The 11,108-nt window shown below is 45.8% G+C and overlaps 1 protein-coding gene across 2 annotated transcripts in view; it reads left to right on the plus strand.

Moving 5' to 3' along the window:
* The window catches only part of Slco5a1 (solute carrier organic anion transporter family member 5A1), a 113,807-nt gene that overhangs the window by 43,435 nt on the left and 59,264 nt on the right, over positions 1–11,108 (plus strand). For both annotated transcript variants that reach the window (XM_021222197.2, XM_021222198.2), the window contains exons 3-4: positions 5,263–5,395; positions 10,656–10,867. In XM_021222197.2, coding sequence (XP_021077856.1) covers positions 5,263–5,395; positions 10,656–10,867 — 345 coding nt within the window. The remainder of the gene's footprint in view (positions 1–5,262; positions 5,396–10,655; positions 10,868–11,108) is intronic.

Raw genomic sequence — 11,108 nt, forward strand, 5'->3', positions numbered from 1 at the left:
CCTCCCTATTTCATATATTACATCCTGACCACAGTTCCCCCTCCCTCCTCTTTTCCCAGTCCCTTTCCCCTAGTCTCTCCCACCCCCTCCATCCACACCTCTGTTTTCCTTCAGAAAAGGGCAGACCTCTCAGAGATATCAACCAAACAGGGCATAACAAGTTACAATAAGACTTGGCACCTCCCCTCATGTCATGGCTGGATAGGGTGACCCAGTAGGAGAAATGAGTATGGGACAATTCTTAATGCAAATCAGTGGTTGCCGCTAGGAGGAAGAGCGAGGGATCTATTTAAGGCCCATGCCCCTCTCCATCATGACCTCAGATGCTCCCTGGGTGCCTTAGCAGGTGACAGACTGTTTCCTGACTGCTGTGGCAGCTGGTCTTTTGCTGTCAGGTCTGTGTCAAAGTAATTGGATCTTCTAAAAGGAAAAGAAAAATCATTTCTCAAAATAACTGAGAATAAAGAGCCCTTATCCCTGTACTGGTGAGTGGAAGGAATGAGGGAAGGAATATTTTCTTTAAACCTGGTGCTCTGGTCCAATGGCGTCTGCTGGCAGTCTTCCAGTCGGAATGCGAGTTGGGATATTGCAGAGAAGTGTGGATTGCTCTTCATGCGTCTTATCTTCAGTAGCTGTGTCACTAAGCACATATCCATCATCACTAAGCGCGTGCCCATCCATCGCTGTGTCCCATGTCAACTTCAATAGGCATTTGAGGACCTGGAGCTTGTATATAGAACACAAGTCCATGGCACTGTTTTAGGTGCAAGCCCAGATTCTGAGCCTGGACGCAACTCACGTTTATAGCTAATCCATTGTGTGTCTCAGTTCCCGACGTTAGTGTCAGTCCCTTGGGGTAGCCGAGAAGGTAAGTCCTGGTTCCGTGGGGAGGTAGAGAGATGCTGGGGGCGGGGGTTAGCTTAGATGTACACTGATAAGTAAAAGATAAAGTTCGGGAATTTCCCCCCCTGTACCCATATCTTCAAGGCTTTCCCCCACTTTCTCCTCTATACATTTCAGTGTCTCTGGTTTTATGTGGAGTTTCCTTGATCCACTTAGACTTGAGCTTTGGACAAGGAGATAAGAATGGATCGATTCTCGTTCTTCTACATGATAGCCGCCAGTCGTGCCAGCACCATGTGTTGAAAAGGCTGTCTTTTTTTTTTCCCCCCACTGGATGGTTTTAGCTCCCTTGTCAAAGATCTACAATCTACAGATTCAATGCAATCCCCATCAAAAATTCCAACTCAATTCTTCACTGAGCTAGAAAGGGCGATTTGCAAATTCGTCTGGAATAACAAAAAACCTGGGATAGCAGAGCAATAGGGAGTAGCGACGAGCGGTGTTAGACTCTGTGTGTAGACCTGTTGTGTGTAATTGTATAATCCACTCTTGCTTTTCCCCCAGAGCTCTGCCCAAACTTTCTCAATCTCTCACAGCTAGTTACACCGGGCTCTAATGACCACCGCACAGCTAGCTCTCCCAGTCTCTGCTTGCTCTTTGCCTGGTACCAGAAATGACTGTCTCTCCCAGCCCCCCACGACTAGCTTGCTAAGCTGCCCAACACCCGTCCCTCTTGAGATGGCCTGGAGCTATTGCTCCTGCTCTGCAGACAGGCCACCCCCACGTTGGCTCTGCCAACCACCAGTGATTGCTCCCCGGTCATATCTTCTCTCTTGCCCACCTGAATAGTCATGAATGGAAAACTCCAGGCAATCTTAATACTTTAAAATCAGCCAAATGACACAACTACTGGGCTTGGAATCTATTGTCCTAAGCTCATCAGCTATTCTATATTAGAACTCATCCAGTGACAGAGGCCAGCATTGGATCTAATAGCCCCCAGGCTTACATGGTGTCCCTCTTCTCCACTCCACAGTCTGTCTGAAAAGCCTTTCTCAATCTTGTCTCCTCCTCCTCTTCCTCCTGGGACCAGGAAAATCCGCCTCTATATCTTCACCCAGCGATTAGGGAATCTCCCCCTACAAAGACCCTACGGGGACCCATGGCTGCTCTGTAGAGTGGTGTTTGAGTAGAGTTCCAGAGAAGTCTGGGACTGGGCCATATGGGCATGGAGGGAATCTTTGGGCTGAGAACAGCATCTGACTGGCCTGGTTTGGTCACCTGCTATCAATGAATCACGTGGGACATGGTCCAATGGAGAACAGGCTGGGAAGGTCAGATAGATGAGCCGTGGGTGTGTGCCAAAGGGAAATGGGCTTGCTTTGACTGGAAGATGAGGCCTTACAGACCCAGTAGACAGGAAAAAATGTTGTCCACCCTAGCTGAGGGTAGTGGTTTCCTCAGTGAATTCTGCCCACAGACAAGCAGAATGCGGGGGAAAGGGACAGTGCTCTTGAGTGCTCAGGCTCTGGACACGGCAGGAATGAGTTGAACAGAGAGATCTCTGCCAGCCATACGATACCCTGGGTTCTCAGAATTCACAGAGAGACAGCAAAGCAGGGAAAGATGGAAACGCCATGGACTATGACTGACTCCCCAACCTAGGTGCTGGCATCTACCTTCCATTGACCAGAGAAAGTGACTTTCTCCTCCACAGTCAAAATTTCCACAGGACACTGCCCAGCGGAAGAAACTACTGCTGGCACCGGCAGCTCTCACTGCCCTCGGGAGTGGATCTGTCCATTTGCTCTCACCCAGTTGCTAGTGCACTGAGGCCTAAGGATGAGGCCCAATAGGCAGGTCTCCATCATGTGTTTGAGATTTTGAAATGTCTCCATGTTTTAGCATGTATCTTTAATTTATTTTTAAGACTGATGAGCAGTATTCTAGTGTATGAACTTACCATAGTTTTCAATCCACATATTCTCAGATCTTCTAGGTATTTTCAGTTGTACCACAAATAAAGTACCACAAAAACTTGCAGCTTCCTGAACACACTTCTAGACTTATAGCTTTGCCCATGCGAATGGCTCTGATTACATCCTGAGAGGCGTATGCCTTGTCATCCTTTCACAAGACCTTCTTCCTTGATTTACTACAACAGATCCTTTCTCCCCTCCACACACTGTTGATGTCCCATCTAGTTAATGCACCATGAATCTTAGATTTATGTGTTTCTTCCTGGGAGACCCTTTGTCAGTCATATTTACCTTTTCAATGTCCTGCCTTCTCAAAGAGGACACAGCTAAAGGAGTGACTTATTCCATACTATTGTATGAAGCCAGAAAGGCTTCCATAGGCCTTCCTCTGTAGGCCAACATGATACTGGAATCTTTTTGATTGTGCTTGGGCCATTCAGTCCCCCATATCCCACACGGTGACTTATGGCTGGACAGCTAACTGCTGTCAGGAATTCTGGTGACTCTTGTCTGATGGACTCTCATCTGCTGGGTAGTTGTGTGGGGTTGCATGCTCTTCTTCATATACCCACGTCATTGTCCCCAGGTGTAAACAGCAGGACCCCAGTACCCCTTCCAGAACTATGTGAGTAAGACAGCTTCTTCCATGCCAGAATTGCTCAGCATTGTAAGCCTTAATTTTATCTTCCTGTGCATACAGGAATACCTATACCTTAAAGAAATGCTTTCTATTTTTGGTTAACAAAGGAGGCTGTAAACAGAGAGGTTACCATGGTGTTTGTCACAGTCCTAATTGTACACAAGAGAAACGTAATTCTGGAAGGGCACCACTTATATGAGGCCTACCTCTATTCTGGACTTCCATGGGCCATGGAAGCACAGTTGCACTGGAGTGGTGGGCAATTCGGTAAAACGAGCACTGTGACTTATATTTGTAACGGTGTGAAGGGTGAGCGACAGGATTAAATTGCAGTCTTGGCCTTGTCCGTGATTCTAGGAGTAGACAGGATCAACATTTATTCAGGTATAGACAATGAAGCCAAGTGAAGCCATGCTGATCATTTTCTGGTAACTCTGTGCTGTTGAAGGCTAGGTGCTTAAACAAATGAAAGACAGAGGTATAATGAGGAAGGCTGACCACCAGTGTCTTATTCATGCCTTGCATGCAGCAGTGACTTGAAGATGCCTATGGATCTGCCTCCCCCCCCCCCAAAGATGGAGTTTAGTAGATGAAAATGGGTCAGGAGTTCTCAATGACCTTCAAGGAATTCCGTATCCCACCTCAAGATTTCCAATTTGGCATTTCAGAATTTTAAATTAGAGAAGTGAAAATAGAAATGTGGATAAATGAAGCAGAGGCAGAAATGGTGGCATGTGTGTGTACCTGTGCCTTTATAACCTGGAGCCTAATGCAAAAGGAGCCTAAGATCAGGACTAGCCTGGGGTACCTCCTGTCTCAAAAACCTAGTGAAGTAATGCTAATAACTTCGTTGTTTTTTTTTTTTTTTTTTTTTTTTTGAATCCAGGGACAGCCTTTCAGACCTGTGTGCTGTGAGCCATCCTCACCCAACTCTTTAGACATGTTTTAACAAATTATTTTCTGGTCCATCAGTGGTTGATGGTTTCCACATAGACCTTCTGAATGATGTCATTTAGGGATATTTACTCTTTTTTAAAGAAAGTTTCCTCAATTAGCAATGAACCAAATGCATTCTAAAATGGTAGTTAGTAAAACATTAGTAGGTGGTGGGCACTTGAACAGTGGCTGACCGTTGCCTGCCAGTTCAACTGAATCCAGCTTTCAGAGCAATTCTGTCCCCAGATTTGTCATCTTGTTAGAATGTTCCAGCTGTGACCAACTGTTTTTCTTTTGGAGAACGCTTCCTCTCCTCTCCTCTCCTCTCCTCTCCTCTCCTCTCCTCTTCTTTCCTTTGGTTAGTCAATATAGCCTCATTAACTAGCCTGGCTCTCTAATTTCAAAAATTGAATTTAAATCTCTTGCCCAGGACCCTGTAAGCAGCCGTGATGAAACTTACTAATTCATAAAAAAATTAAGGACAAGAGAGCAGAGGAGAGACACGTGGGAAGAGGAAAGGGATTGGCGTGAAGGGTGTGAATATTATGTCACACATAAGTGTGACAATGCCATGATGAAAACACATTATTAGACACAATCAACGTATGCTAATAAAAAGAGAAATTTTAACTGAGTGGTTCTAGAGCGCAGCCTAGATACTCATATTAAAAGCCAAAGCAGAAGCAGCTGCAAGCTTGTTTGAGTGACTCTGATGCAGAAGCAAGAGGGGGCACTGCAGTAAAGGGAAAACTTTGAAGCTCAGTCTCAGCATGAGTGTTTCAGAAGACAGCCACAGAACACATTTGTGTCATAGACGGTCTTGTGTAACGTTGCTATCTGTCCCCTTCCCCTCTGTCTCCCCAGCCATCATGTATGTCATGGGAGCACTCGGCCCTGCAGTAGGGTACTTACTAGGTGGGCTTCTCATTGGATTTTATGTGGATCCCAGAAATCCTGTTCACCTTGACCAGAGTGACCCTCGCTTCATCGGAAACTGGTGAGTGTTTTCCACATTTTCTTTTCTTTTCTTTTCTTTTCTTTTCTTTTCTTTTCTTTTCTTTTCTTTTCTTTTCTTTTCTTTTCTTCTCCTTCTCCTTCTCCTTCTCCTTCTCCTTCTCCTTCTCCTTCTTCTTCTCCTTCTTCTTCTTCTTCTTCTTCTTTTGGTTTTTCGAGACAGGGTTTCTCTGTATAGCCCTGGCTGTCCTGGAACTCACTCTGTAAACCAGACTAGCCTCGAACTCAGAAATCCGCCTGCCTCTGCCTCCCAAGTGCTGGGATTAAAGGCGTGCGCCACCACGCCCGTCATTTCCCACATTTTCTATTTCACTTCTTAGTAGAGATGGTCAGTCACTACTACTCTGCATTTACAATTTCCCCAGCAAAAAGGGGAAAGGTAGGCATTACCTGCAATAGATGATAGGGAGAATAATTTCCCCTACAAATAGCCATGTTCTTATTCCCAGAGCTTAGGAATATGGGACCTTATGTGGTGAGGGGACTTTGAAGAGGGAAGGTCACATTAAGGATTTTGTGTGTGGGGGGGTATCTTTGGTGAAGGGGGAGGGAGATGGCCAGATTCAGGACTTCTGTTGATTAAAGAGGAGATCCTGGCAGTTCACTTTGAAGATGGATGAAGGGCTGTGAACAAAAGAATTGTAGGCACGGCAAGTTAGGGAGGGAAGATGAGTTCTTTAGCGTACACTTTCACGGGGGCTGTGCAGTAGACACCCAAGGTGCAGAACCAAGAGCTGATCCAGCACGTTGTTGGGACTGATCCACTTGTTGTGTGAGTCACTCCATGTGTGATAGTTGGTCAGAGCAGCACCAGGAAGCTAACACAGAGGCATTTGGGTCACTTGTGTCCAAAGGGAGTGTCTTGACCCAGAGAGGACTTTCCGGGAAGACGGTTTTAACCCCATGTCCCAATACCTCTTCTGTGCTGTAGAGAAAAAAGATACTGTCTGTTCTACTTAGGTTTTTGTGGCTGTAATAAAACACTGACCAACCCTAATTTGAGGAAGAAAGGATTTATGTCAGTTTGCAGCATATAGTCAGTTCATTGTTGAGGGGAGCTGAGGCAGAAACCCTTAAGGCGGGAGCTTGAAGCAGAAACCATGAAGGGATGATGCTTGCTGATATGATTTTCATGGCTTGCTCAGCTTGCATCCTTACCTAACTCAGGGCCACCTGCCTAGGGATGGAACTACCCGCAGTGGGTTAGGTCCTCTCACATCCATCATTAAGAGGGAAGATGCCCAAAGACTTGCCCACACACCAATCCGATGGAGGCGTTCCACAGTTGAGAGTCCTTCTCTCCTGGTGACAGTGGTTAATATGGAAATGACAAAAAGTTTTGGAGTGTGTGCCTGTCTTCTTGGGCTCAGATCTGTGTGTGTCTGTCCCCTGAGCCTGTCCTCTCGGGCTCAGATGTGCAGCCCTACCTTTCCACTTCTCCACTCTGAGCCGATATTTTCTTTTTGGAAACAGTTCTCCCCATATGTGCTATACATTTAGGTGCTTTCTCACTTGCTAGACTTTGAGAGTCCTGCTACACAGTGATGTTCCAGACTTGATTGACTGTAGATGGACTAAGACCCACGTGAACTTGGCCTGCAGAGCGTTTGAGTCATACAGGAGGGACGCCCTTGCCAGCAGTGGGGAAATGGCAAGGACTTTGAGGTCTAGGCAGAGAGTGAAGATTTTGATCTGAGCTGTTTTCATTGCAGTTCTGGAATGAGTCAGAGTAGAAATTGTTTTTCATTGTTAGAAAACAGATTCCTAAACTATACTTATGAATGTCCAGTGTACACCCTGTATCTTACTTAGATATCCTGAGGCCAGCACAGTAGGACGGGAACTCAGGGAGGGAAAGACAGATGCAGGAACAGAAGGGTGAGGGGAGGAAGGACCGCAGGAACCTTAGTCTGCCCCGCGCCTGATGCTGTCATTTACCAGTGTTCATCAGGCATCTATTCAGCTGATGGCGCAGACTGTGGAGCACAGACCCTCAAGTTTAATTCCTCTAGTGTGCGCCTAAGAGTGGTGTGGATTTCGGGAAATTGCGTCTCTGTGCCTAGGTTTAGGGTTGTGAGGAATGAGTTGACTGTGGAGAGCTCTCCATTCCTCCTGTTTTGGCTTTTCTGTATGTCCTGGCCTTCAGTAGGTGTTTTTGGTTTTTTTTTGCAGTTCAGTAGGGGGTTGGATGCAGGGTCTTGGGCAAACCCAGCAAGCTCTCTGTCCCTTTGATACATTCCCAGTCGTCTCTTTTACCTTTTTTTTTTTTTTTTTTTTTTTTCCGAGACAGGGTTTCTCTGTATAGCCCTGGCTGTTCCGGAACTCACTTTGTAAACCAGACTGGCCTCGAACTCAGAAATCTGCCTGCCTCTGCCTCCCGAGTGCTAGGATTAAAGGCATGCGCCACCACGCTGGCTCTCTTTAACCTTTTTATTTTCACTCCCAGTCTCACCAAGCTGCTTGGGCTGACCTTGACTCACTTGTAGCTAAGGCTGGCCTTGAATTTGCAGTCCTCCTGCCTCAGCCTTCTGAGTAGCTGGGATTATGGACCTGCAGCACCAGACCAAGGCATCCTCATTGCTTTGAATGGCAACAGTCAGATAATTTTATCTACCAGCTTGACGGTTTAATCTTAATTCTATGAATGACGGTCAGTTTAGAACTATCTGAGTGTTTTAAAAAATGAATTAGAGCGTCCCCCTGTCTCCAACTTGGTAGTCTTGCTGGTAATAGATTTCTCATTGAATGAACTACTTAGAACCAAAGATAAGTTTTCATTGAATAGAGGCTGAAGGAGTGAAGAGAGACATTGTGCTGGTATTTATTAGACACTGTGTATCAGGGTTTACACACATATTCGTTTAAGCCTTTTAACATCATGCCCATTTTATAGGTCAGGCAAGTAATATCCAGGGAGTTGAATTACCTGAGTAATGCCTCTCTGTGTGGAGTGCTGGGTTAAGGAAGCGACAGGAGCGGAGCTGTTTGCCAGTCTACTGCCCACCTGTGGCAGTTTGGCTAGGCCTGTGAGAAGGATTGGCTATCTGGGCCCTTCAGTGTTAACTGCTATGGAGGTGTCTTCTTCCAGCACATGCTGCATCTTCTCCTGTCATGACTTCCCCCAGTGTCCCCTTCAGCTGTGTGCTCAGAGGCTGTCATTGTCACATGCTTTACACGGTTGTTTTTTGAGGCCACTGAAGAACACAAGCTGGTCTACTTTGCTTCTAGTTGACCCCAAGCTCTCCCATTTGTATTTTCTTGCTGTAATTCTTCCCTTCCTCTGGGCCGTGAGACTGTATCTCAAGGATTGGCAAATAGCTCAGTGGGTAAAGGCGCTTGATGTGCAAGCCTGATGACCTGAGTTCACTCCTGGGAACCTATATAAAGGTTGAAGACGAGGACGGTTGCCACAAAGTTGTCCTCTGACCTCCACACATGGCCACTACTGCCATATCACAACACATTAGTATTAAATAAACACCTCAGGTTTTAAAAACACAAGTACCTTGAATGGTTGCATGAACTTTCACATCATCCCAGGCTAGGGGAAGGCTGGGAATCTGGTCTGAGACCATATCTACACTGTAAACAAAACCAAAGCTGCTGCAGTACGGCACCTGCTGGGCTGGGCTGGGCACTTCACTAGGTCTGTTAGAAGCACCATCTTACTGAAATTGGACGACTCTCAAAAGCATTTCTAAACCTTCTTTTCAGATGAGAAAATCAACTGGGAAAAGTAAAATCGTTCCCTCACTAACTCGGGGCCACGTCCAAGGGTGGAAACCCTGAGCAGTTGGGCTGGAACCTCCCACAGCCATCGTTTATCAAGAAAATGGCCACAGACGTGCCCACACACCAGTCTGATGGAGGCAGTTCCCCAGATGAAATTCCTTAGTTAATGCGGTGAAGACAGGGTCCAACCCCAGATGTATCTAAGCCACAACTCATGACTGCCCTGAGGACGTCCTTCTTGAGGACAGAGGATGTGAGGTAGACAATGGAGAAGCTTGGGGAACTCAAAGGCCAGAGGGCAAGTGAGATGTGCCGTGGGCAGTGACTGATGAGGTCCTGTAAGCAGCCAGGTTCTGAAGGAGCCATGTTGACCTGACTATGTTTCCCAACACTGATACCCACCACCCATTTAAAACCTATTTCTTTCAGTTTAAGTATTGAGCAAAAGTTTGAATTCCTAACCTGTCCCAAGCACTAGATTGGCGATTATACACCCCCTAGGTAGCTCTCTGGCACGCAAACCACAAAATGAGATGCAAGTTCAGTTCTATACTGTGTTGTCTTCCTGGGAGGTTGTTTCTTACATCTCTGGCATATGGTAGTTTTAAGTTCTTCGTGTAAAACGGTGAACTCTGAATGTCTTAATGTCCGGACACAGTAAGTGGGGGTGAGCAATGTGTGCTTAAGGACTTGCAAAGTATTTGAACCCCATCAGCAATAAGAAATGCACACTGGACATAGAGTTGGGGGCATAGCTTCAATCACCAACGTCAAAAAGACAGAAAAACAAACCACATTTGACATGAGCTATTTGTTTTCTTTTAAGAAAAAAATAGGGGGGCTGAGTCTGGCACCCAGGAGGCAGAGGCAGAGGCAGGCAGGTCTCTGTGAGTTTGAGGCCAGCCTGGTCTACAAAGTGAATTCTAACACAGCATGGGCTACACAGAGATACCTTGTTTCAAAAAAAATGGGTGGTGGTGTATATTGCTCCTCAAAGCATGTGAAACAGTCTCTTGTTGTTCTAATAAATCTACTGTAGCCGGGTGTGGTGGCTCAAGCCTGTCATCCTAGCACTTGGGAGGCAGAGGAAGGCAGATAATATAGTCAAGGTCACCCTGAAATAATAATCAATTGAGGCTAGTTTGGGCTACATGAGACTCAGGCTTAAACAAAGGAAAACAAAATAAAACAAAAACTATTATGAAATGCATACTGTAGCAGAAATAACTGTATCAGCAGATCCATAGCTGTTCAGGCTTCTTAAATGACATCTCAATCAAGTTGTTGAGTATATTAGTCACTATAGTCCTAGTAAAATTATGAATCTTCCATTCATACCACAGAAAGGCAAGTTACCTTTATTTTCTCAGTTTGTTCAGTTCTCTTCTGTGTTACAGTTGATGAAGGTAAAATGTTTCTCTGCACTTTTATCCTGTCAAACCTCATTCTCTGATTTGTTCTTACTCCCAAACTGAAGCCATAAATACAACTGACATTTCCCAATTTTTTAGGTGGAGTGGATTCCTTCTTTGTGCCATTGCAATGTTTCTTGTGATATTCCCAATGTTTACTTTTCCAAAAAAGCTTCCACCTCGACACAAGAAAAAGAAAAAATTTTCTGCCGATGTCGTTATCGACGATGACATCATCAAGGAGAAATCAAACACAAGTGAGCAAATGAACAAAAAAGTTTCTTCAATGGGCTTTGGAAAGAATGTCAGAGGTAAAGTATATCTCTTAAATGAATCCTTGCATGGTATTTCAGCCAGGTGCTCTGCCAAGTGTGGGCCCAAAGGGGAGTGACTCAGCGGTAGAGAGCCAATGCCAGTCCAAGGAGGAGTGGCTCAGCGGTAGAGAGCCAATGCCAGCCCAAGGGGGAGTGGCTCAGCGGTAGAGAGCCAATGCCAGTCCAAGGGGGAGTGGCTCAGCGGTAGAGAGCCAATGCCAGTCCAAGGGGGAGTGGC

Source organism: Mus pahari, chromosome 22 (genome assembly GCF_900095145.1).
Source record: "Mus pahari chromosome 22, PAHARI_EIJ_v1.1, whole genome shotgun sequence".
NCBI classification, from domain to species: Eukaryota; Metazoa; Chordata; class Mammalia; order Rodentia; family Muridae; genus Mus; species Mus pahari.